This window comes from Anguilla anguilla, chromosome 1, assembly GCF_013347855.1.
Source record: "Anguilla anguilla isolate fAngAng1 chromosome 1, fAngAng1.pri, whole genome shotgun sequence".
NCBI lineage: Eukaryota > Metazoa > Chordata > Actinopteri > Anguilliformes > Anguillidae > Anguilla > Anguilla anguilla.
This window is the reverse complement of record NC_049201.1, coordinates 51,688,999-51,716,687: the sequence shown is the minus strand read 5'-3', so window position 1 is coordinate 51,716,687 and position 27,689 is coordinate 51,688,999. Positions and strand designations below refer to the sequence as shown.

Here is a 27,689-nt window from a genome sequence, read left to right as displayed (position 1 = left end):
AAGGTATCTAAAATGTCCCAAAGTAGCAGGGACAAATTGGCTGAATTAAACAAAACAAAAAAAAAACTTTTCTGCGAGCAAAACACATCCATGGACAATATTTTGCACATTAATTCCACAAATAAAAGTCATTTGGCACTGGAGAGTGTTTTTATGTGAGCACAGAATGTTTCGAAAATAATATGCCTAAAAATGTATGTACCTGTATGTACAAAAGTACTGTATCCCTGACTCCACAAGAAATGCTTGCCTGTGACATGTTTTTCCTTGAAACATTGAAAAGTCTTGGAAAGTATAATGTCTGATTTGAGTGAGACTAATTTATACTTTTCCTCCAATCCAGGGGGCAACCAGGAGGTGTCCATGGAGCAGGGAACAGAGGGAGAGGAGGAGGCTGGGCCGGAGCTGGACCTGGAGGAGGTGGTGCAGGAGTCGTCTGGAGACTGGCAGTGCACGATTCCTAACGTTTTCCGGTAGCCTCTGCCTCACAATGGACTCTTCCCTTTCTTTTTGTTTCATTTTTTTATTCCTCTTTTTAAACATCGCTTGAAGTGTTTACGTCATGATGGTGTCACACTGACACGCTGGAAAGCTTATATATTTCACCACACACCTGGTTACAACTCCCCAATAAGTGCTTTATGTAGAAATATCATGTTCATCCCAGACCGAACCACAGACAACTGCACACACAAAGGCCCAATGCACCATAACAGAAATGAGAACTCTGGTGAGCTTAAAATAAAATTCATAAACTTCAAATCTCAAATCTCACCAGATTTCCCCTACCTCAGAGGTAAATTCACACCGGATTATCAAAGGTGTTGCTGGAAAGCATTCTGAACATAACCATATAAAACTGGATTGTGTTCCGCCATTGAACTGGCTTTACTAAGCATGAAGAACTGCTTTTTAAGTGCTTGTTGCCATTGTGTGTAAATGTTGGCAGGATAGTCTGGAAAGTTGTGTTGGGCCAGCCGAGTATGTGAATGACAGCTTTTTATGAGACCTGTGTTCTGGGAGTTTAAGTTAAGAGAGAAGAGAGAACACCACCATTTTTGTGGTCGGTGGGTACAGATTCTCTAGGCTCCTCGGTTTACTGATAATGTTCTTCTGATTCCGTTTCTCTATAGTGTCTTTCTCAGCAGAACTTAAGTGTGTGTCTGTCTGTGTGTCTGTCTGTCTGACTGATTGTCTGTGTCCACATGCGTGCACATGCTTGCATACATGTGTGTGCTTGCAAACATGTAGTGTTGCATGCTTTTGCTTTTGTGTGCATCTGCATTTGCACATGTGTATATCTCTCTGTATTAGCATGAATTTGTGTGTGAGAATTCCTTGTGCATCATAGCAGATCAAACAACGAGTAAATGGAAAACCAAATGAAGACCTTTATATAATAAGCCAAATATTTACTAAGACATCCAGTACATTTCCACCTACTGGTCCCACAATAGAAAATTAGCATGTCAGTGTTAAACATTCTTTGATTAAGGGTAATATTGCTGATAACAAAGTATCTTCTGGTTTATATAGCAGTGACAGAAAGGTCCAATACAAGGTCAAGTCCAATATAAGGCGTACGCTGTAACGTAACTAATAGTATGTCTCGTACAGTGCAGTACATAATTAAGCGCTGTGCTAACGGCTAACTGTGGTAGTATACAATTCAATTTTTTATATCATTTAAATATGACGCATGCTTGCATTCTCTACTCTGGTCACACCTTCAGAGAGCATATTTCATTTGACTCGAAAACCGTGGCACTCATAAGGATAGTTTAAAAAAACAATTTTATTTTTTAATATATATATATATATATATATATATTTTTTTTTTTATTTTTTTTTTTTTCAAAACTTTAAAACTGTCCGAGGCTACAATGTTGTGCAAACTGGTTATTGGCAGAGATCAAATCTGACAGCTGCACAGCTAACGAGTTTGTTGGGGGACAGTGTGTGAAGACTACAAAGTGGAAGCTAGTGCATCAGTGTGTCACCATCTGTGAATGGAAGTCTTTGAACATCAATGGTTTCCCGTAATGCAGCGTATTGACTGATTTGCATGAAACCACAAGTGATAAACATGTTATCCACATGACATGCAGGAATACCATAATGCTATTCTACATTATCTACTGTTCGATTCTAATTGTCAGGCTGGTTCAGCTTTTTCTAAATGGGCATAACCTCAGATGTGAATATTTGTTTTCCACTGCATATGTTGGCATTATTTATACATTTTCCAAAAGGCAAGCTTGAGTAATAATGTATTATTATTTTTATTACTATTACTGTTTAGAAATGATTTTGCTGTAAAACTGAAAAGGATGCCTTCATTTTTGTTACTCATTTCAGTGTTTCACTTGTTAATGTAATGGCATAATTGTGGAACAGGTTACAAGTACACAGTCTGGATGCAGCATAAATTGTTTAAAAAACTCACAGCCCTTAGTTTACATAAAGCATGTTGAGAGGGCATTGTTATAAGGCAGCCTTGTCATGCAGTATTTACTTTGAAGCCAACTTCAACCTCATAAAACTTTGGGTTGTACTTTTTGTTTAAATTACAATGTAAATATTGTATAGATTGGACATGTTTGGGGATTTATTTCACATAATTACAGATGAATGCTGAATGGGAGTTCACTTTGTCTTTGTTTTTTTCTTTAGGTTCAGTTTTATCCATCATTAGGTTAATGTACAGATAGTATAAGTTGTATAGTTCAGGACAGGAATGTATTTTGTAATTTTAAAAAGTATTTAAGTGAAAATAAATTCATTTTTACGTAAGTCTTTAAACATTATTTTTTTTCTGTCTGAAAGTGTGTTCTCATTTGTGTCTGTGCATTCTTTGGTATTTAAAAAAAAAAAAAAACATGCTGTAATTTAATTCAGTGTTTTTAAAATCTCAAATCTGCTTTTTTGTTTCACTCTAAAACCCCTTTCATTTAATATGTTGATATTTTGGCTGTGCTTCATCTGTGGAGCTAAATTTCATAGAGCTAAAGCTGGAGCAGCAGGCACAAGCACCATATGTGCTGTATTCCCAGCAGTGTGCTTGTGTGTGTGTGTGTGTGTGTGTGTGTGTGCGCGTGTGTGTGCGCACGCACACCAGCATGTTTACTCCATGTCTTCTCAAAGGACTTTTTGAAACTGAAAGGGGTCAATATGTGTTTTAAGCATACGTTCCCTTGGGGACCCTCATGTCTTAGTAAACTGAATGTGAAATTGTGTGTCTGTGTGTGTGTGCAGTTTCGCTAAACTAAAAAGGATTCTTGGACAAAAGCTTCTTTTATGAGTTTTTTTATTTTTACTTTACGTTAAAGAGGCATGTCATGTTTTTATCTTTATTTTTTTGGTGGCAGGTACAATACTCAAAGGTTTCAGGGTTTTAATTTACATTCATTCACAGAAATCACATACACACAGAGATGGGGGTGGGGATGCACTACAGAATACTTGTACTGTTCATAAACCCATGGGCAGTTTTTTTTATTTATTATTATTATTCTTTTTTTGAGACATGAACATTGCAGAGCCAACATGCTTCATCAGTCTGCCATTTTTCTTTCCCTCTGGACTCTCAACGACTTCCCCGAACACTCCTCTCTCCCGCATGAAATCCTAACCCACGTTTGGACACACGAGGAACAACAAAACACATGTTTTTGTTTGTTTTAGTTTGTTAATAAATGAGCACCTTTACGTGGGCCTATTTAAACCCATCTATATATGCAGCGCACTCTTAGGAAATCACATGGCATTGCATCAGCTAGCTGTATTCTTTGCATCAGCTACAATTCTTTGTATGCGCAGTGCTTGTGTAGAAGGCAAGACACCATAACACGGAAAGAGAAAAACACAAATAAATGGAGAGAAGAGCAGAAATTAAATCGGCTGTCATGCTGCAGCAGCTGCTATAAATACAGCTGTGCCAGCACACGCTTTGACGCAACGTAGACCTTTTCTCCTTTCTTATGGAAAAATAAACAGTGCACTTCAGACCTTTTTACATTTTAGACATGGTTGGAACACGTCCAGCGCCATATCCATTGTGATTTTAGTACCTTTGTTAAAAATGACCAACAGAGGATGACGACTATAATTTAATAGCGCATTTTGTATTAATACAAAGTAGAACATCGTAGTTAGTCCAGTTTATAACCATCATATGTAACGCATCATCAAAATTCACAACCAGCCACAGACTGCAGTAAAACACTGAGGACAAAAGACTCTGGACAATACATATTTTAGGTAGACAGAGTGTAGTCTTGACAGGACGACTAACATTTCAGACAGTAACATTGAGCATGTTTTAAATGTTTCAAGCTACCCAAAAACCAAAGGGGATATTTTAAAAAAAATAAAATGAACAACAAAAACAATTGTAATAAACGTGTTAAATGACAAGCCTTCTATGTTGAAAAAAGACTAAGACAGACACCAAATGAAAATGAACTCCTACATTCTACCAGAAACCATGTGACCAAAGCACAGGGACAAAGCGGACATCTGACCGGTCGCTGGGTCAGTTACAAGACGACAGTTCAGTTCGGCCGATTACTCGGCCTCATTTTGTTTTTTTGGTTTTTTTTTTGTTGTTTTTTTTTTTTTAATTTTGTTTTGGTTTTTTTTTTGGACATTTTGAAGATGGTAGCAAAGAAAAAAAAGAGAAACCCCGAATCCTTTAGGACTTAGCTTGTGAGGCAACCAGCGACGTCTTCGACAACGGTCTCACATACAGTATGGCGACCGCACTGGATTCGCAGCGGGGCTAACTATGCGCGGAGGTCTCGATGCTATCTGCTGCCAGGGAAACGAGGCGCGGCGGTTATTAGTGCGTTAAAGAGCAGAGCAAGGTGTGAGTCTGTCAAGCGGAGATTTCCTTCCTTTTTTCTTCTTTCCTCTTTTAAGTTGACATCTTGTTCCTTTAAAAGGGGATCAGAAGGAAGTGACATCAGCGTTTCGCTGGTGAACCAGATCGGCTTCCTCCCTGTAAAGCAAACAAAGGCAATGTAGTGTTAGCAGGAGGCTAGTTTGACTGGATGGCAGTCAACCGTCATGACTTTAGTAATCACAATATACTCAAAATGTATCTTCAGTCAGGAAACTTGTGATAATGAAGAAACACTTTTCGTGGATGTTCTAGTCCTGCTGACGCTGAGCCTACCGTTTGAGAAAGAGCCATCTTAGTTTGCAGTACATTTTGTTGATTATATTAAATTGAAGAAAAAAAAAACAAAAGGGTAAAATAATACATGCAATGAGGGTTAATGTATATTTTTGGTCACACCTTATTTTGTGTAATTATATACGGCCTCTAGCTCTTGTCCCAACAGAATGCTTCATCATTAGCATTGAATTACCACTTCATAATGCATTACTGTCTATGAATGTTGATAGGAAGAATTTTATGTTAATTTTTTAAATAAAATTAAAGCATGTACATAAAATTATTTTTATGTACATGCTTTATGAGAGTCTATAAACAAGTTTTTTTTTTTTTTTAACAAATTGGCACAGAGTAGTAAAGGAATTTCTTTCTCCAAAAAAAGTTTTTCTTACTTTACACATCCCCATAGACAACGTTCTTGAAGAGAGAAAGCAAGGTTTCATTCTTTATTTCCATTCTGTTTTCCCCTCACATTTTCCCCTGCTATTCACACTGGGTCTAGGCCTTTGAGGTAAAAAAAAAATTGTGGGGGGAAAATAAACCTCTATGTAGGCAAAAAATCGATTGGTTGACGGATTGAAGAGAAACTCGGAGCTGAGCTTCCGACTGCAGTCTGAGATTCAGTACAACATATGGTGCACTTGGATCTGTGCATTTCTTGCTTGAGGTGGGCTGTTTGAGTTCACGAAGACTTGAGCAGAAACTCCTGTGTGATGGAAGATAAGCCCAGATGCTGCCACTTGAGCACTGAGCTTCGGGATCAGCTTTGAAAGCACAGTGTTTTCACAGTATGATAACTTTTTTTTTTACAGGGGAGACCTGCTCTAACCATGAAGAATGAAAAGTACTTTGTGCTCACAGTTCTCAGTAATTCATCATCTAAAGGGACCAGAAAAATCTCGAGAACTGTACCCCACAACCAGGGTTACTTACTCCAACATTACACATAAGGGTGACACAATAATATTAGTATGGGTTTAAGAATACTACTTATGAGTATCCGGACTGATGATGATTTGAAAGGGAGAGTGTAAGGAAATGGATGAGTATACAAAGCCGGAATGGGGGATACGCAAGCTAAAAGTTAATTGCGTAGAGACACAAAAGGGGAAAAGGGCAATTTCGTATTTCATAGTCATTTTTCGTATTTGACATAGTCATAGTCAGGTAACATATAAAAAGAAAACTTTATGAAAAGGTTTTATACGTTTCTGCCTCTCCTAAGAGCAATGAGAACACAATGTTAAAAACGAAAAGCTCCCAGTGAGTTTTGGGATTTCAGACAAAATTGATCTCCGATTGGAAGTATTTTGCATAAACGGATTTCAGGAATGGACTGCATCTTCTCCTCCCTTGAAGAAAGAAACAGAAAAAGGGAGGATTGTAACAAAACATGATTATACAAATGAGGAAAAGCTCTTCTTTGAGATAATGATTTGAATTAAGATAATCCATACCATACAAAGCTTTTAAGTCCCTCATTCCTAGGCAACAGTAAAAGCGGACATCGCTTTTGAGAAACGTGCTTTTGGAGTGTCACTGAAAATCGTTATTCCTAGTTGGAGGGAGGGGAAAACACTCATGCATTTTAAAACCAAACTAGAAAAAAGAAAAGGAAGAAAACTATGAAACTTTATGAAAGCCCGTTTCCGTGTTTTCCATCTGTGCTGCAAAACAAGATTATATGAGGGAAAATCTGCATCATTAAAAGGCATGCACAAAATGCAAACCTTACTTACAGGGGAAAAATATGTCCAGTCCAGCTTAATTCCTCTTCACATAGCTCATTGCTGATAAAAAAAGAATTTTTAAGTCAAAGGATTCACCTGAAAGTCCTGCTTTTCCAACATGCATGAAAAATGCTGAAAAAGGTGAGGTACTCAGCTCAGTTTGGAGGAAGGATGCAGAGTGGTTTGCGTTTATCACTTACTGTACCATAATGGCAAATGATACCTCCCTGTTTTGTCAGTGTTCAAGCGTACTTTTCAATGCTACATACCAGGCTAGAACTGCCAATGTGCAGACATTTCCCTCGGACCAGGCTTAAAATGTAAAATCAGTTCAAAATTGTAATCAGTTAAAATTTGTGCCTTCCTAAGCTGGGAAAATTAACCAGTCTCTCTTTCAGATGCGTTCAGTTGTTGCTTTTAAATGTATCCATTTAGCGGACGCTTTGGTCCAAAGTGATTTTCAACGCCATTTTTGCAAATGGCTCTGAGTGCAACTAAAAACGGATAACTGCAAGAGCCAGAACAGGCACGCCGCACTTCACTGCAAACACAGTGCACGTGCTGAATGCTAACGTGCAACCAGAACTACAGCCCACCTAGGACACTTTTCACAAGTACTTACAGCCCTAAGCTGAAATGCCATCTGATTGAGTGCACGTGCAATTGACTCACATGGGAGTCAGCGCCTTAATCAACTCCCAGTGTGTCATACTGAATGTCATGCTAAATGAATCTACTGATTCCCTTGAATGATCCATCGTTATGCAGAGAAGTCTCCCCACTTCTCAAGAGACGGTAGAACTCTTGACTTTTTTTCCCCTACATGAACAATGAAAAATTTCCATGATTGTTTTAGCGTTTTGGCAATCACATGTCAATCCTGAGAAGAGGCAGGGATATAATCTGTTAATTAACATGAAGAGGACAAAAAGGGAAAAGACAAACCAGCCTCAATGTTATTTGCTTAAAAAAAAACCGTACACACACACACACACACACACACACACACGCGCCATGGCCATTTACCATTTACCGTCTTGGCCCCAAACCCTTATCTGAGAATGTATTTCATCAGTTTTTCATTGTATCTTTCATATACTGTATCATTACACCTTAGTCTTCCTTGCTTGTTGACTATTTCTCCTCTGAGGGATAACCACAGTAATCTGTAATCAGTATACTTTCTTATAATTGCTTATTTCCAATTATCCCTGTTGTCTCACATGGGCACTGACATTTGGACAGCCTGCTCAATTTTAATTGAGTGTATGTGGAGCTGGATAACTTAATTACATCCCATTTCAGCTACAACATAGAACAACCACCTTCTCAACATCAGTTTTCACTCGGTTTACTTGTGACAGCCTAGAAACCTTCTATGAGAGAGCATATTCCTTGGGAAATGAGGGGCTTGGGTTGATAAACCAGCACATACTAAGTGGGCCCCTCACTCTTCTTATGTTTCTCAGGAACTGTAATTAAACAGGATATATCTGAGCTCAGACAGCTTGACTAATTAAACCACTGGTACTGCCTCGCTATGCTATGTCCAAAATATTAGGATTCAGTGCAGGGGCTCTCTAAATTAGGGGTGGGGAAATTGCTCTTGATGTTCCAGGAATTTTTGAGAAGGATCCCCATACAGATGGAGAAACATAATTCTACCTCATCGAAACGCAGACGAGCAGCGTAGTGCCAAGACGGGTGGAAAGTACTTTCCCTCTGGCAGGGCTGTCAGATGGTTTAAGTGGGTATGAACTGAATTCTGGGCCATTCACCCCCTCAGTGAAGTGCACGGGGAGCTGAGCCTCGTTAAATTCAGACTGTGGAGAGAGCGTTTGAGAATCTTGGATTTCGCTGCTGGGCTTAACTTAAAGCTGTCCAAAGAGTGTCAATTCATATCTCGTGTCATGTGTCCTTGGCAACACACAGCCAAAAAAAATACGCTTACATGCATTTGTACATTTTCTACAGCAACGCCACCAGCATCCTTAGCACGACTGAAGACTGAACACAGGTTGTTTACATGTATCAGAACACCACCGCTTTCAGTTAAAAGTGAGCAAGCAGCCATGTTTGGAGATTGTGATTCTTGGCACTTTACCATACTTTCAAAATCAGGGTAGGGCAACATCTCTAGCATGTGAGACTCCTGTCACTCAGTGTCATACTTGTCCCAGTCTCTACTGTGTGTTGAACTGATGAGTATCTGTGCTCTGAGGGATGGTTAAAGAACTGGATTTGCTGGTTCAAATCCTAGGTGGTGCATCTCCTTGGAAAAGTACTCAACCTGAATGGGTAGAGTGAATGCGCACTGATGTGAATGGATAATATGTGCAATGAAGCCTAAATCCTCTTCTGTATGAGAATATCTGCTTCATTTGTGGCCTGTTAGTGGCACAGGAAAGGACTGCCCACGGACCCAAATGAGGTCAGTGCAAATTAACATACCCACGTCTCTCAAATGGCATGCATAAGTGAATATTTCCTGAGCTGCATGTAATACCAGTAAAACGGTTTGGATGAATAATTTGCGGCTGGTTGCTCACTGATGATGACAGCGATGATGACATCATGATTGTAGTGTGAGAGAAAGGCATAAGAAAAGCGTTCCTCCTCTCTATCCAGCCGTGTAGGCGGTACTGCTTCCTTTGGCCCTGGGTGTAAAAAGAAAAGGCACTTTATGTTGTTGTTGTTGTTGTTTTTTTTTTACCATTTTGAAGATCCTGGACAGGGTGCCCTCCCCTTCTCCCCGGCGGTCTTTCTGTCCTTTGAAGGGAGATTTGCTGGCATCAGAGCGAGACTGCGAGGACCTCTGGTCCCCCTGGAAAGAGACACCCACAATCAGGACACAGCAGAGGGGCGGGGCCGAGGTGAGCAGGGCCCGGGCCTTTGCTCCGGAAAGGAATGAGAAGAACCCCGCCCCCTGAGGGGCCAAGAGAATGAGGCTGAGGTAGAACAGACAGGCTCCATGCCCAGGAGAGAGGAGCGCCATGGCGACGCCGACGGGGGACACAAAGACTGAAAACTTCACCACATCAGAGGTCATGTTCATAAACATTCTTCGGGGAAACTCTTGAGAATAGGCGTAAGACTTGAAATGCAGTCCTGCATAAAAGTCCTGGACTACTGTTAGAGTGCACCCACCACTGCACCTTGAGTAACATCGAGAGAAACTAGGAGAAACTCCCAGACAGAATAGAAAGTGCGCCTTACACGATTGCAGAGAAAGAAACTTTATGTTATGGAACACGCACACAATAACACTGCAATCCATTTCATATACGGGTATTTGAGTCTTTTCACCATCACTGTCTTTTTCAATAAAAAGCTACGCCCGATCAGCTGTCAGGAAAACACAATGGGAGTGTGCTCCTTCATTATATATTTCAATTGTTGCGACAAATGCACTACACTAACAACTCTGGCTGACAGACAAATGAAACCACAGGCTTCTGTGCTCAGAAAGATATAAATTGTCAGCACAGAAAGGGAAGCTTATAAATGTCTTCCAAGACATCTGAAAATCTTTTGTTGTGGTCAAACATGACCTTCAACTACAAATATGAACTCTCTGAAGCTAGTGTGAGTTCTTTGAGTCTTTTTATTTGCTTAGATATTTTGTGATTATGAGTAATCTTAAGATCTAAAAAGGCTTCATGACTTTGTGCCGGATTATTCATTTAGCTTAAAGGATTTCCAACTTAAATTCTATTTTCAACAAGAGATATTTTTGTATGATTACAGCCCCTGTTTTCACAGATGTGTTTAGCAACTTAATGGCAGATTCACAGAAGGGTGACAGAGCTTGCACCTGAAATGCAATCTTGTATTTGGTCAAAGCTAGTGAAAGCTGCAGGGGACAAAGCTTTAAGCTTGTAATTTAGCTGGGCTACTTTTGAAATTGTACCTCTAACCTCCAGATATAGCTTTTAACTATACCGTGCCTTTGTATATATACTGCTCACTATCAGTGTTTGCATTTTAACTATATTCACTGATACGTTTTACAATGTTCACTGTATATATTATCATGATGCCTTTAAACATGCTACGGATAATAAATAAATAAATGAGGGTTGGTGCAGTCAAAGCAGAAAACATTGCTGAAAATTACACTATATTATTACACTATTATATTTTTTAAAATAATTAAACTAAACAGGTTTTGTCCACCTCCATACCTTTGTGGAAAATAGCAGAATGGCTAAAGCTATTCATTGCAATTTAAGAGCCAACCACTTTCTGCTCACTCCTAAACCCAGTGAACATAGATGCCTTCTGACAGTGATTAAGAGGCTGGTAAACGGTGGAGACCAAAGGTACTTTCGCAAAGTAAAAGACATCAATAACGCAGGGAAGATAGGGAGAAATCCTGATTAATTCAATCTAACCTGGAGGAAACAAGAAAAATAAAGTTGTGTCTGAAACAGATGTTACAGCACAGTGAACTAATTCATCAGTTACTATTGAACTGGAAGATGTGGGGATTGCTGATTATACTGGAATTATTAACAGTGACCTGTGAGTCAATGGAGACAAAATTATAGAGGAAGACTGGGGGTCAATTCACAATTTTTTAATTGATTAAAATTAAATGTATTATTTCAATAACAGTTTTTTAAAACCCACCAGGATGCTGAATTATAATTTGAATTGATATTTCAGGAATTAGACAAATGAACTGAACATTTTCCATAATGAACCAATTCTGTTCATTATGACAAATATGCCTCCTCCAGCTTTTTCCACTCATAACAGCAACAATTTCCTTTTAAAATATTACCTTAGAAGTCAGATGTCGAATAGTGTTATAAAACACAACTCATTATCAATGACTTTTCTTTATTCATATCTTAAGCAATACATTATGGATATGTATTTTTCACATATTTAACTAAACTGAAAATACTTGTCATAGGCTTCATACAATACATACATATCTTTAAGTGTTAACAGACTACTGTACATAATGGTATTTATCTTATGAAGTAATTGTTTTGCTTGTGTTTTTGACAAAATCCTTGTAACAATGTCCTTGATATCAAAGTAAGCATTGTTTATAGTGATAAATAAATGTAAAAAAAAATAAAAAATAAAACTCACTATTGAACTTCAATGAATTCCACTCCTTTGCAAATTTAAATTAAAATCCAATGTCCTGTCTCCAATTTCAATTCAACAACTGATTCGGAATTTATCAGAAATTCTCAATTTGTTTCAGCCCTGTTTCAGAACCTTGCCCTGTTTCAGAGATCAATTTATGTCATGGTTAATGCTACAGCATACAATCACATTCTAGACTATTCTGTTTCAATTGAAATGGTTTTATCAAGAACAGTGTGGACTCACTTGGTCTGCATAGAGACCTGACCTCACCTCCATCCATGCCTTTGGAATTGATTGGAAAGCGAACTGCAAACCAGGCATAATCGTCCAATCAGTGCCCAACCTCACTAATTCTCTTCTGGCTGAATGGAAGCAATGCTCAGACATCTAGTATAAAGCCTGCCCAGAAGAGTGGAGGTTGTTATAGCAGCAAAGGGTGGACGGATTCCATATTATTAGATGAGATGTTGGATGTCAGGTGTCTACATACTTATGGCCATATAATGTGATTGTGTAACAGATATCATTGCTCCAGTTTAGGCCGGAGTTAAGTTCTACATGAGTTCTGGTACATAAAATGTCCAGGTCCAGAGAAAGTTAGCCGTTCTAGATTAAGGTGTCATAACACAAATAACGCTTCATTTAACTGTTATTATAGTTAAATGCAATACACTCATTTATTCATTAAAAGTGACCTCCTTTGCAAGGAGGTAATTTGCAAGCAATGGGCAAGTAATCACACAAACTTTACACTTGATCTGACTGCAGTACTTATAATGAACTCACAGTTATTGTTTTTCATGCACAAGTACACATTTACAAGTCTCTATGGTTCAACCAATTCCTGACCAGCATACACACTGTATACAAACGAAATTCCAATTGCTAATTGTTTTCTCTACAATCAAATCAAGATCCAAATAAGCCAGCAAAAAACACTAGGAATACTTCACAGATTCTTGAAATAAGAATCTGCCAGGTTTGGGAGAGGGTGTATTCTCTTTTTAGGGGAAAAAAACACCCTGTACCCTTCTCATGTCAAGCTACTGAAGCTAAGTATGGTTGGGCTTGGTTGGTGCTTGGTTGGGAGACTTGCATGGAAAACTAATTTGCTGCTGAAGGAGGTGTTGGTGGGTCAGTAATCCTGGTCACTCTTCCTTCAAATTAAAAATCCAATGCCCAGAACAGCGAGGGGAGCTTTGTGCTACAGAAGATACTGCTGATATTTTAAACCAAGGCCCTGAATCACTGCAATGAATTAAGAGCTCTTGGAACTTTTTGAAAGAGAAAGGGTGTTAGCCCCCAGCGTCCTGGTCAAACTCCAAAAAAACACTGACTTTCTCATCTGCCACCTAATTGCCCCCTTATCTGACTTTCACATCCCCACAATCCCTTCCTTTCATAACCTCTTAGGTTCACCAGTTGGTCACTGCAATGAGAACTGTGGCTTCTTTTGGCAACACACTCTCAAAAGTTTGGTTATGCTGTATATAATCGTACATAACCTTGCTATTTATCAAATATTATGTTTGTGAAACATTTATAAAACCTGTTAAAATGCTCCTTCTAACTAAATATTTAGTATTCATTACTGACATGTGCAAAAGCTGCACATTGCAGAGTTTACCAAATTTGCTATCCCTAAGAAAACTTCAAAAATACTGCAAAGAAAACCGTGAAAATGAAAAAGTATCACAAATCCACCTTGCTCTCTTGAACCAGTGTTCCATGTTATGACAAGATTTTGGATCCTTTTCAATTTTAACTGTCACAACAGAATTGAAAAGAAAGCTGTTGGAAGAATAGTTAAACTTGCATGAGAAAAATTATATCAAAGAGAAAGAGAGAAATTGTGAAAACTTCTGGAAGGTAAAAATTCAGTATCTTAGAAAACCAAAAAACCATCAACCCTTCCACCCCTTCAAAACTCAACCCCCTGTTCCCTAGACAAATCTGGTCTGAACTGTTAAATAATGTAAGTGCTCATCACACAGAACACAGCCAATGGGGGAGAAGCAACTACTGGGAAGAAAAATGAGCCAGGTCAAACAAAGGTCAGGTCAAGAGGAACCATGCAGAGGGAAATTATTTAAAACAAGGAAGAAAAAATGGGTGGGAAAAATATGAAGTGAGCCAAAAGGGGATTGGCAAAATGTTCAAAAATAAAACGGGAGAGAAAAAAAAAACAAGGGACATATGGAGTTTTTGTTGTTGTTGTTGTTGTTTGGAGATTGCGTTTGAATCACCTACCAGGCCTAATTTGGCAGAAAGTCCTCTCCACTGGACATGAAAGAGACAGAGACAGGGTCATGAGGGGACATTTTGGAAACGTGTTTGCCAAGCCCAGCTCGCTGGGCACTCTGCGGACCTGTGCCGCCATGCCCAGCCTCTGTCAGGCTGGCATATTTCAACAGACATCTGGTGACAACAGCATTGAGATGACTCCTATTCTCCATCCTACACACCTCAGTATGGCATTGAGATGAAACATACAGGCATTTATGGCACCTTTCTCGTTTCTTGAAATGAGGCGTTGCAAATTCTAACATTTATCGCCGTTTTCAGTTGTTTTTATATTCTTGTTAAGAAATCACTCAATGTTGGTAGAGAAAAGCACAAATTATTCTGTCTCAGGTTTAAGAGGAGACCGCAAATATTTCCTGGAGCCTCGTGCGGGGGAGATTGTCACATGGCAATTAAAAAAGTGCTGTGAGACAGGAAGTGACATAATCAATGCACGTGTGGTGGAGTCATGGGTCTGTGTGGCAAAAGAGTTGTCCTCTGATTGTCTGTGTTCCATGCGTCAAGACTAACTCAAAAAGCAGAGAGAGAGAGAGAGAGAGAGAGAACGAAAGAGAGAGAGAGGTAGTGAACTTACCCTGGATTTGGGAGGAGGAGGGGAAACCTGGGGACAATGAACAAAAAATGCAAACAGAATTAGCCATGGAATTCAGGTCATAAACACTGTATAGCATACGCAGAAGTATAATGGTGGGGATGGAGATATGGAGATCTTCATTATTGCCTTGTCTTGACAGGAAAAGCATTTTCTTGCCCCTGCACCACAGGAAGAAAATAAGCCTCTGACTACAAGCAGAGAAAGTTTATCATTAGGGAGAGACTGTTTTCCTTCATGGTTTGGTTGAGGAGTTATAGTCACTACTAGCCGCTCCAATGTAAAGTCAGGAGCATAGAAACCAAATGCAGTGGGTGAAAATATTTAGCCATCAACACACAAGATCAGGGGCCTCATTTATAAAAACGTCCTTAGATTTATACCTGAACTTAGTCTTAAGATCATTTTCGATGGTGTGCTCACGTTCGATTCATAAAAGATACTGAGCATAAAAAACCTTTCTTACGCAGGTTCTAAGATGCCCATTTGTAACTTACGCACCTATGATCTATAAATCTCAAATTAACTTACAATCACCAAATTCCCCTTATATAATGCTAGTACAAATGAAGGTTTATTCAGGAATAACCATGGACCAAAAGAGAAAAGCAAACTATTTGGAAGACGAGATCACGGCAATGGTAGAGGAGATTGAAGACAGGCAACATGTATTATTCGGTGGAATAAATAGTGGGTTGACAAACAAAGCCAAACAGGTAGCTTGGTAATGTGTTGCCGCTGCAGTGAACAAATTGTTCATAAAGCTAATGTAAAGTTCACCACAGGCTTGGACGCATATGCGTCCCAACCTACAATACCCCTACATAGCCAGCAGGAAAATCACTTACGTCAAGTCTAGACTTTGAGAGATAAGATCATTTCCATGTCAAAGTAAGGTTTCATAAATAACTACTTATATGTGATTTTCTGTTTAAGTCATACTTAAGATCAAAATTGATCGTAAGACCGTTTTATAAATGAGGCCCCAGGCTTTGTAACAGACTGGTAAGAGAATGTTATATCTATAAATTATCCAAGCGAGCATGTGCCTGAACACTCTGTTATGCAAAATTTTCTTCCATTACCTTTAATTATTTAATTTCATTTCCTTTATACTCTTTCCAAATTGCATTACACTTGGATTGCAAACCAAAAAAAAAAAGCAAAAAAGGAAAAAAAAAAAAAAAAGCTGGAAAGTAAATCTAGCTATGGCATACTGTACCTGGAGAATAATTATATTTCTAATTAATGACTTGAGCTGAGAAAGTGGGTCATAATTTGCAAGCAGAACATTTCAAAAAGTTTGTATCTCCTTCTAATAACAGCTTTGGTGGTTAGACAGGTCCACTGAATTATTAATTGTTAAGTTTAGACTTCTCTGCAAGAAGTATGATCAATATTTCAGTTAGAAAGCCACGCACAGCATTAATCAAGAGCAGAGTATGGCCAGCGGTCAAGGCCTCCATGGGCCACAGTATGCTGACTGCAAATTCAATTCAAATAACCTCCAAGACTTGATAAACCTCAGGGAAACGTGAACTTATTCAAGCCTGGAGCCAGACTTTAAAATGTCTGGTCCAAGAAATGCTTTCCGAAACAAGCCAGGCAAAAAGAGAATTAACAAGTTTAGGGTTGCACTGCAAGTAGATGGGAAGTGGGTCGCTAACTACTATACTGGGTGATAAAAAAATGTCTCCTTGCTAGATTGGTTTTCATCGCATCCAGGGAAATGTGTTTGAGGCGATTAACAAAAGGGTGGAATATTTTGAAGAGAATCTCTTTGGTGACAGAGGAGAGGTGTTTGATGGTGGCTACTCACAATGGATCTGAAGAAGTGCACCACGGCGTTCTCTTCCCCACGGCGACGAGGGGAGGCCTGGACAGGGGCGGCGGAACCCCGGAAGGACCCCTAGGGGACACGGACAGAAAAAGATTCCAGGTTACACTGTGCCTCATAGACAGCCAAAATCCTTTCAGGTTCTGTAATCTACCTGGAGGGATTCAACTCAGGCTTGCAGTTTTCTTCCTTCAAGCAAATGTAGACAGTGCTATCCATCATGGAAAGGCATACATACATATGATTAAGAAATTACAGTATGGCACAGTGGCAGCCCATGTAGGTCCCAACCCCATGTCGGCCATAGCTGCAGCAGATTTGAGAGTGATATGTAGGCTAACCCGCGCAGCTTCATCTCCCATGTTTGATGTAAAATATGAACTCCACAGTACATCCGGGAGGATCAGCAAATAATGTAGAAAAAAAGGACACATGAAGCATAATATTGTGGCAGATTATAGGTTGTGTATTATTTCCACTCAGTCACATTTATCATTTAGTCCCTAAGCCGTTAAGTAGAGTAATCCATTTAAGCATGTTATGTTTAATTGCTTAATTTACACAGCAGTAGATGAAATTAACTAAATACAAACATGCCTGGCTAGAATTAAAAAAATGGTGCATCATTATTTCTCACTCAAAGTTAAGGATGAGGCACACTTCATTTAGATTGCATCCAAATCCATCTTCAAATAAAATGTGCATTTAAAAAAATCATTAAAAATCACGGAGGCCTAATATGCATTATGTAGGCCGGAAGACCCCACAGAAACGCAATAGTAAAGGCTACGCTTTCACAGTTGCACACTCGTTTAACACTGTGGTATGGATTGGAGACTAAAACAATTCCTGCAAACATACTATATCATTCGTGTGCAGAGGAAGCAACCTTGTCAAATGTCCAAAAGATATAAAGGTTTCCATTAATGATTGCCCTCACTCTCAGGCTCTGCATAGTAATTAAGAGGCTGCTGAACTCTGAATGCTTGCATCGGGGAGTTCACATATTAAGTGCACGCTGATAAAGCCTGAATTAATTAAATCATTCCTGAAATTGTGAGATTACAGATTCGTCTCAGTCTCTGGGGTGGGGTGGGGGAATTACACTTTCAGCTCACTAATAGATCTTCAAACAACTCCCCATTACTCTCATGTAGTGAATACAAATGTAATGACTTAAAAATACCTTTCTTGGTGAAGTAAAACGATCCCGGGCCCCGATCTCCTTGTAAAACACAGATTCAACAGATCTATGCTGCTTCAACCTTAATGATGTATGGACCTCCAACATTTGCGTGCCCACAGCCACATAGTGAATGAATGCATGGATGGACTTGTGTCAGCACACGACGTGGGTTATTCTTAATCATTCCGCTAAGCACCGTACTTGTCGAAGACAGCATAAACTTAATGCATAATTGAAATGAAGTTGGCACATAGAAGGATAGCCTGTATTTCAAAAGATGTATACAATACAATGGTATACAATGTTAACACATGACAAAAGAAACTTCCGTTGCTTTAAAGCTATTTTAGTACCTCAGAAAACTGTTTAGTTGCTTGTTTAGGCCTTCTGTGCCATCATTTCAGTTGATATTCCACCTACATCGTTGGCAGTAGTCGATATTTTTATTGATGGGTAGACACAACATAAACATTTGGAAGCCACTAACAGCTATAATTGCAGAGCATATTTAGAATCTATCAGGAATTACTAAACTTTTTTCATCAAGCCAGTATAATCAGTGTATGTCTTTGGATTGGAATCGACTGGTTTTTGTAGACTACTCAGGGCACCCAGAGACAGCAAAGCATGTGCTCATTAGCTACATACTAAAGCCAAGTGACCCAAATCTCAAACAGCACCACACACCTAAGATATTTACTTATGGTCAAAATAAGAAAACAACTTGGCACAGATCAAGTGGAGTTCAAATGAATAAATTAGTCATTCAGCTAACCCATCTCTTCATCAGGTTCAATTGATCTGAAACTTATTTAAATGGATCAATCACGAAGTGGAGGATGGAAATAAGACAAGAGGGTGGAGAGAGGAGGAAGGCCTATTTCTGCCAAACACTCAGGTCACCAGTCACTTGTTGTAGTGAGAAAGAGTCACAGGTATATTTCCCCCACTTTTCTCATTTCCTGTCTCCCTGAGTTGATCCCCATGCACTATAAAGGTCATTTTAACTTACAGTACAAATAAATACAAACAGTCAGCTGAGTGTACTGAGTGAAGAGGTGGCACTTCCCATGTCAGAGAATGATGTTTAAGAGACTCAAATCTTCAGTCTGTGGCTGGTTGTTCTAATGATTGAGCACTGTAGCCTAGCTATTGTTTTCAAACGTATACACACAGAATACTTGAATATAACTTTGGCCCAGGTGTATTAATAAAAAGAAACCCACCAAATTTCATTTGTCACAGGTTGTATTAACAAAATAATACTGCAGAAACACATTTGTTTGCATCTTTTAGCACAGAAATACGGCTTATAGTTTTCACCAAACTGATCAATCAAGCCAATCAACATTTCATTTGGAGCAAAGACAATTCAATGAACAGATAGAGACAGAAACAAAATTAGATTAAATTAGATTAGATATACCATAGCACCTAAAAGTAGTTTCAAAGTTGCAAGACAGAATAAGGAAGTAAGAATAATGATGCAAACTTTTTTATTTAAATTGAAGTATTTTTAAGCCACTGATTTATAAAGTAAGTTTACAGCCAAAATAGCACTTCTTTGTTGGTTAGATATCATCCTAATAGTTTAAATGCAGTTGGCCCTGTCATAAAAACAGAAGACATTGCAAGAGAACATAAGGTTTACCATATCTTTGTGCCTGCCAATCTTTCAAAATCGTTTGACTATTGAGTATCACAATTGAGAAATGTAAATATTGTGTGCTATTAAAACATTTTTTTTCCATAGTTCCACAAAGCAACTGAAAAAAATACAGTGAAATTAAGACTATTTTATAAATTTGAGATTATTCTTGAATTCTGAAAGCAACTACATTCTTATATATGGACATTTGGAGACCATGATCAGTTGTGTGCCCGTTCTGTGGGCTGCCAATCAAGGAAGAAATTTTAAGCGGACATGGCCTTAAACTTGTGAGCCATCTTAGATGACCAAATATTTCTTTCACTCTCTTAAACCCCTCTACTCTGCCTTCTGTCAAAGCTTGGGGCCTACTACCACCCTGTCACACAGATATATCTCTCTATTTCTTCCTGCTTTGGATGTTTTCCAATGAATATGGTGCTTATGTTTGAAAATTCATAACTGGCAAGGCCTTGAACTTATTTTACAAACCTGGCTGATACTGAGGTTCTATACACAATTTAACAGTCAGAGCCAATCATGTCATGCTGTGGATCTCAGTGCTTAATGAATATTCATGACTTCCTGTCTTTAGAGGAGACCTTGAGGTTCCATAATGTGAATCCAGAACTTTCCTACTTTGTTCCTACAGTTTGACATGCAGCTACTGAACAGTGTCCTTGAATCAATCAGCATTTGTCCTTAACTTTGACTTACAAATATATGCAATACTTTTTCAAATGGTTTTTGGAGATTTAAAAATTTTGAGCATGTCAAACTTTCTGAAGATAAACATCATTTGTGAGTCAATACTTATAACCAGTGTTTGGCTCTGTTGTTTTCTTCACTGATGTCTCCACCTATAGCAGCAGGCCTGTTTGACAGGTTTTCAAAGGAGACAATCTGATGATTCTCAAGAGGGTTGGGGGCAGTGTCCAGTGCTTTACGTGTTAAGATTATAAATTACTGAAAGTCAAGATAACTCACCTGGTCGGGGTTCATTTCTATGCACAAGACTGTCAGAAGTTTCAGATGCTGTAAGTTATTTTGCTTAAGTGGCTGGACTGACAAGCTGGAACGGGTGGTACAAGTTTGATTCCCAGTTGGGAAACAGCCATTGTGATCTTGGGTCAGGCATTTAACCCAAATTGAAGTCCCATCTGTCACATCCACTGGACAGGATCACTCTGAAGAGGTCAGCCTTTTGGACAGATCTGCACTGGGCACCTGCAGACAGCATCTACCGGGATCCCTGCGGTGACTCCGCCTCCTCATCACAGACCCTGAAGGATGTTCAGAGGCTGCTGGCGTTTTCATGTGACGTTGACTCATCTTCTACGGAGATGTGAATTCTGCTTTTCTATACACTCTTTAAAATTGTGCTCTTTAAAAATGGATCATGAGTGGACAATTATTCAATATGCTAAAGAGGTGTTAATGTGGACAGAACACTTATCATTCTGCTGGAGTACTTATCAAAAGCTCTTTGCCCAGTGGAGGTAAACAGCACACAGCCAATCATCCAATCACACGTGCTCAACCACTTACACATGCACATGGTAAATAACAAACTAGTTAAATTTGTATATTAGTATATGGCCTGTACTGAATAAGCAAGAAAATTTGCCTTTCAAAATGATAATGTCCATGGATTTAAAGCCTTATCTTCGCTCTACAGTCTCACAATGATGAAGCGGCCTGCTTTTATTTGATAAAATGTTACATTGTTTTTTTTGTTTGTTTTAAATCGCAGCAAGCACCAGTGCTTCATAATTAGTCATGCCTACAGCTACCCAAAGCCAAAATAATATCATAAATAAAATAAAAATAGCTTTTTTTCCCCACAGGAGGAGTGTTCCAGAACACTGCTACACTACCCATCCTGTAATCCACTTTCCAAAATACTCATAACTCCAGGCAACCTTCAAAGTAAAACCCAGTGCTATATGACAGGTCCTGCATCTCCTAAGCTCCCTCCTGCAGTATATTCGAAATAACATTTACAATTACTCAGCAGGAGATGCTTTAACTGTTTGAACATATGGGAAATACACTATGATGAATGATCTCCGCCTCTCAGATAAACATAGAATGACCCTAGAGAACCTAAACTGTTTAAAAAGATTTGATACATACATTTCACTAAATTTAATTATACCACCCAGGAAAATGACAAAAAATCCATCACCAATACATAGCATGTTACAAAGTAAAGTAAATAATTTCTTCACATAAACGATGGGACAATCTATTGCCTAGGCAAAATAAGTGTATATTTAGACTTCTTCAACCTGATCTTCTCAATGTAAGGCCTAAACATCCTCAGTGTGTTCCTGTGGTTTAAAATTCACATTAGCTCATAACAATGCACATGTTTCAGATCCAAAATTTTACTATAGTTAAGCTGCAGTTCCAGTTGTCAGGTCATATCAAGTCTAGTACAGTTGTCTGATAGACACTGAGTGTAGTTAGTGTGTGATGGGTTAGCTTGAGTTTTGAGTTATAATTTTGGGTGAAGTTAAGTTCAGCAGTAGAGTTACAGCTGAGGTCAGGGTTATTCAGATAAAATGTGCAATTAAACAAATTATTGACTTTTAGTCCTTAATTGCTTGTTATAGGGCACTTAATATACAGTAATTAGTTACCATCAACAGTAAACCATGGTTAAATTGTGGTTAAATGTTATAGCATTCCTGGTTCAAAAGCAAGTGTTCTGTTATGATTATAGGAGCCACAATTGAATACAAGACTCAGTCTTTCCCTTTATCATCTTTTGCAGTTAACATGGTTAAAAGCATCTTCACATTTTGACCTGAAATGTGACATCCTATAAATTAGAGGTCATGCTGCCACTGAGGTCCATATTCTTAGTACCAGCACACAACCCAGCTTTTCTCCCGCAGTTAGTCGTGATGTCACTCTACCCATGCCTCTCATCATTGTAATGTTTTCTGGCTGAGTCAGAAAATGTTTTATAAAAGATAGTCTAACCTTCCTGTATACATAGTTTTGGGGGGGGGGGGGTTATTTTTTATTTGACCCAGATTTGTGATTTAAGACCAGCATGGTTTAACTTAACGGTTATCATAAAGGCTTTGGTTATACTTTTTACAAAGTCAACTAAGGCCAATCAGACAGTTGGGAGTTCAGAAGGAACTCTTCCCCCTAAAGCCTTACAAGGCTGAATCTCAGAAAATGATGAATATCATGTGAAAGGCTTAGGCTCACAATCATAAGACGGGCTTTGGCACAGTGCTTACACACCACCATTGGATTCAAGAGGATGCTTTACAAAGACATTCTCTTCCCCACTCACTGATAAAACTACTTCCATTAACCTGGCCATCCAAACCACAAATCCCCTTTACAGTTGATTGACTGAACAATTCTTCACATTCCCCACCAACCTCTAAGTCACCAGAGTCACCAGATTGTCACCGTGGATGAGAACTGAATAATGGTAAAACTAAACATGAATAAATAAAGCGACAGGCACCTTCCACTCGCTGTACATTTTGGCCTATGGTATCAAATGAAATCAGAAACATTGTGGCTGTGATTAGACCCAGATGCATTGATTCATTTCATAACCTCATTTCATCTGACAGAAAAGCCACTGTGAAAATGCATGTCATTATTTCTATTCATGGCATGATTACTCAATAATGTTGTTACAGGGTTAGAATGATAACCATTTCTGGCAATATCAAAACCTTTGGACGCATGGTGAGTTATCAAAGAAAGAGGAACATTAAACAAAGGAAAGAGGAGAATGCTGTGTGTTTGTTGTTAAAGCGTTTAATCAAGCTGTCATCCAAAAGCATAGAACAATGTCCGGTTAAGAGAGAGCTTTGGAGGAAGGCTGGTATACAGTAGAGTAATAAAGATTACAAGCATTAATTTTCATATACAATGCTTACAAAAGAGATCATTCAACAAGGTGAGCCTCTGAAATACTTGCGGTTAATCACTATAGCCTCATACAAAGTGTGACCTCACAGTTTTCTGAGAAGGTAAAAACAGGCAACAGGTAATCTGCACTAGAGGAGTGAGGTCCCCTGGTTCATTGACTGGCCCAATGTGATACTTAAGTTCCCTTTGTTTTTGGACTCACTCACAAGCAAGGCAACATGCTTGGAATGACCATGCTAGGGTTTGGACAGAGTGACACCGGACAGACTTTTGCACACACTGTCACCCCTAAAATTCTTGTTTGTGGTAGTTTTTTCCACAGACAACTGCCATGTCCATGTACAAGTAACCGCAAAATACATAAATCCATGAAGCGAAACACAAATTCTTATAATTTTAAATATTCAAAATGAGGCCTAGTAGTAAATCATTTTATAGCTTAAAATGAATAAAAATCTGTTTTCAGACTTGGCAGATCTTCTGTGGTAGGTGCATTAGAAGTTGTTCAAAAATATGTCCGGAGAGGTTCCTGAGATTCAAACTTGGTGTGCAATAGTTTTGGTGATACTCAGCAGTTGTAGAATAGTTATTCATTGGCCATGCATTCAAGAGGAACTTAAGACAGAATAGTAAAAAAAACAAAAACAAAAACAAAAAAACAAGCAAAGCAAAAAACAAAACAAAACAAAACAAAAAAAAAAACATACACATCAAAGCCGTACAAATAGCATTGGTACAAACTCATACTAAATGTTAATCAGTGATCTGGCCTCAACCATTTGATTTTAAGTAAACTGCATTTGATTAAAACAAGACAGAACTACTTGACCTGGTGTTCTGCATTGTAACATTGAAAGAAGATGTATGATTCCCTCCCGTTTTTGCACAAACATTTTGCTGTTTGAATCGATGGTCATTCGATCCACTTGATTGAACATGGCACTATTTCCCCTCTAGGGAAGTTTAACAGACAAACTTGCTCAATTAAAAAAACCAAAAAACAATTCAAGACATGGTAAGATTAACAATCTATTCCTGAAGATAAATCAACACCAGAAAGAGAATACAGCCTTGTAATCTACATCTTGTTGATGATTATTTATTAGGATTTTACACCTCTAAAACTATTTTTCTTATTTTCTATTCAAAATTAGTACCTGGAGTAAAAGTTTTTTTGTTTTATCAAATTAACTGAATAACATTAAAAGAGTGGAAATAACTTGATCATTTTAAGTAATACTGTTGCCCTGCTCAAGATCCTTTGAAAGGCTGAAACAAGACTGGTGAAGCTTTACTCCCAATTAGTACATTTTAAAGAACAAGGCCATTGTGGAACACTGAGTAGAAACTTTGATCCTTTGCATGCCCACCCATTACATAATTATTTAGATATGTAGAAGAAATTTCAGCCTTAATAGTAGAAAGAGATAACTACTTTGTACTCATAGGAATACTCCAACTGCAACGAGCAACAGAAAGTACACTAAATCAGTTCCTTTTGGCAAGAAATTGAACAAACAGCCATGAAGAACACTTCCCAAATCATTCCAACAACTGTGGCAGGAAAATCATACATTTTGTTAGGTCTAACGAAACAGAAAAATATAAACAGTGGCAAAAATGTGGCAGGATACATTTGCTTAACAGATATTTATATCTGGAAAAACAAATCCATGTTATAAAAATGGTCAAACTGTGAGTCTAGAAGTCTATGGGATTATTCATATGCCAACTTCATAGAACTAATGAGCAGATTATTTTGTAGTCCCACACATTCCAATGTTTAACACTGTGAATTGTTATACACTTGAATGTGATTTCCCTGTTCTGGTTCTATACAAGCCCCCTTGAGGGCTGTCTGTGGCAGGCCTTTTTTACATTACAGTAATGGACCGACACAGAGGGCTAGGTGCATTGCATATTCATAAGACGCAGCACGGAACCAGTTTGCCGTATTCCCCGATGCAATCTCGGATGAAGGAGCAAAAATCGACACTGTTTGATGGGGTTTATGATTATGTTTCCATGTGGAAATGTTAGGGTTGGCCCCAGAGATGCTGTGCACTTTCCATAGTTCAATATTACCCTATGCAAGAAAAGAGCGGGTTGTGGACTCCAATATCGCCACTCTGCCTGTTTTGACTTTCATTCTGAATCGCAAGTCAACTTCAGGCTTTGCCACCTGATTTCTTAGGAGATTTTGCATTTGCAGCGATTCAGTAATGCCACACAGTAATGTAAGCTCATGAACCTAGTCGTAAACATTCTGTACCCATTACCATATGTGATACAGCTTCTTGAATTCCAGAAATGCCAATATATTAATCTGAACATATTAGGTTAGTGGATAATATATTATCTCTCAGCACAATTATGTACAGGAAAGTCTGACATTTCATATTATACTGTATATTCAAAAACAGCAGACACACCCATTTTTAAGTCTACCCCTTCAGAAAAACCTGCTATCTAGCCCCGACATGCAGAATTGTCAAGTTCTGCAAAGTTGTTGAAATTTTCAAGATTTGAAATGCAGTAAGACATACCTACTTACATACATTTAATTTTTGACACAAGTACAGATTAAGCAGGTGACACATCGCCTGTTCCACAAATAAAGGATGCTTTTCCTGTAATCAACTCCATCAACTAGGCAAACTTAAACTCCAAAATGGTCATTTAATAGTTGAGACCATTACATTAGTACCACTGATCACAAAATAAGGAATATATGAAAGTAAAGGTTCTCTATCACTGTCACCCTCCACTATAGAAAATGATAATATCACAATTGTCTAGCTTGTGTATAAGCGTACAAAACTGACCCAGCTGAGTCTGCTACAGACAGCATAGTTCATGAGACCATCTGGACAATCTTATAGTTTGGCTGAAGACATAAAAAATCAATGTCAGAAATATCCTGCAAATTTGCAAACATCTCTTAGAGGCCTACTCTAATAAGAAAGTAGTTTTGATAAGGAATGCTAAGTTATTGATAAGACGCCTATCTACTATATGGCCATAAACTTCCAACCACACCCTGAAGTTTTAATCCAGTGTATCCGCAATGGCAATGTCATGCGGTTAATAACCACGCAATACAAATTTGGTACATAACATTTCTTAAAACCTCTGACAAAAGGAAAAAACAGAAAACAGAAACAAGTAAATATTCCTGCAATGAATCCTTTCGAACCATTTTCAAAAAAAGGATAACAAAAAAAGACAATACAAAACTATGTAAAAATTTCACGTTTGTTTTTACTTATTCGGAACTTTCACCCAGAATGGAATTCCTCATCTCTCACCTTGCTCTTCCTCTTCTTGTCCCCTCCAAAGAACTTCCCAATCTGGTCCAGTAGACCAGGGTTCTTCTTCCTCCTGCCCAGACCGAAGGTCGCCTGTCCCGAAGTGCCAGCGGTTGCCATTTTAGGTGTCGATGGTCAAGGGTTAGGGCTTAGGATGCTCTGTCTCTCGGTTTTGAAATGTCAGGGGGGAGGAAAAAAACGAGAGAGCGACTCTAGTCTGCGTCTTGCTCTGCGCAATCCGAACCCGACTCCGTGCCCGTTCCGCTGTGCTCCTGGATGGTATGCAGCTCATCCGACTCGGAGGGGCGGTCTTTGAAGGTGTTGTCCTGCCGCCCCGGGGCATCTCGGGAGAATAGGCGGACCAAGTGGGGGCGGGCGGCGTTGGGGTCAGCTGCGCTGGCATCGCTCCAGGCATTCTTCGGGCCCCCTGCTCCCGTGGAGTCAGTCGCCGCTGTCTTCTCCGAGGGGCTCCCATTGTTCTGGTTTACATCTGCCTCACCCTGGCCTGAAAGAAGAAGAACAACAAGGGTTATCTATGGACTTGGGCCTGGTGCAGAACTGCCTCAGGGACAATAGGGCCTCTTGTTAAAATTCTCTCCTCTTTCATTGGAAATGGAGGTGGGGGGTGGGGGTGGAAAACCGTGAACACGTTTAGAGATATGTTACTATATCGCACAGTAACAACGCAAATTGTCACCGATCATGATTTTTGAGGCCATCTCCGCTGATCATCAAGAAATACACGCTTTGGGTGCTGTACCATAATTTGAACCTAAACGACACCAGGCTTGAAAGTAACATCAGAAAAGAGACATTTCTTTTTTTAAAAATGGAACAGCTCCTTTGTTTTAAACTCTTTCATATGAAGTCACAAAGTCCCAAAA

The 27,689-nt window shown here is 38.8% G+C and overlaps 3 protein-coding genes across 4 annotated transcripts in view; 1 reads left to right on the top strand and 2 right to left on the bottom strand.

The window, feature by feature from the left end:
• LOC118209310 (zinc finger protein 236-like) overlaps nucleotides 1-2,807 on the top strand; it is a 68,106-nt gene extending 65,299 nt beyond the window's left edge. Inside the window, exon 32 of the mRNA XM_035384543.1 lies at nucleotides 344-2,807. Within this exon, the coding sequence (XP_035240434.1) occupies nucleotides 344-477 (134 nt within the window). The 3' untranslated portion in view covers nucleotides 478-2,807. The remainder of the gene's footprint in view (nucleotides 1-343) is intronic.
• A 483-nt stretch (nucleotides 2,808-3,290) lies between these two features.
• On the bottom strand, nucleotides 3,291-26,955 carry mbpa (myelin basic protein a). Of its 2 annotated transcripts, XM_035423612.1 has the most exons (6): nucleotides 26,806-26,955; nucleotides 16,734-16,823; nucleotides 14,897-14,923; nucleotides 14,269-14,298; nucleotides 9,623-9,733; nucleotides 3,291-4,999 (listed from the first exon to the last, which is right to left on the bottom strand). In XM_035423612.1, exons 1-6 carry the CDS (start codon nucleotides 26,923-26,925, stop codon nucleotides 4,964-4,966), a joined length of 414 nt encoding a protein of 137 aa, XP_035279503.1. In that variant the 5' UTR covers nucleotides 26,926-26,955; the 3' UTR covers nucleotides 3,291-4,963. The 2 variants fall into 2 exon arrangements, with proteins under 2 accessions (XP_035279503.1, XP_035279510.1); XM_035423619.1 differs by lacking the exon at nucleotides 14,269-14,298.
• The window catches only part of LOC118230525 (myelin basic protein-like), a 60,132-nt gene continuing 59,373 nt past the window's right edge, over nucleotides 26,931-27,689 (bottom strand). The window contains exon 4 of the mRNA XM_035423626.1: nucleotides 26,931-27,310. Within this exon, the coding sequence (XP_035279517.1) occupies nucleotides 27,018-27,310 (293 nt within the window). The 3' untranslated portion in view covers nucleotides 26,931-27,017. The remainder of the gene's footprint in view (nucleotides 27,311-27,689) is intronic.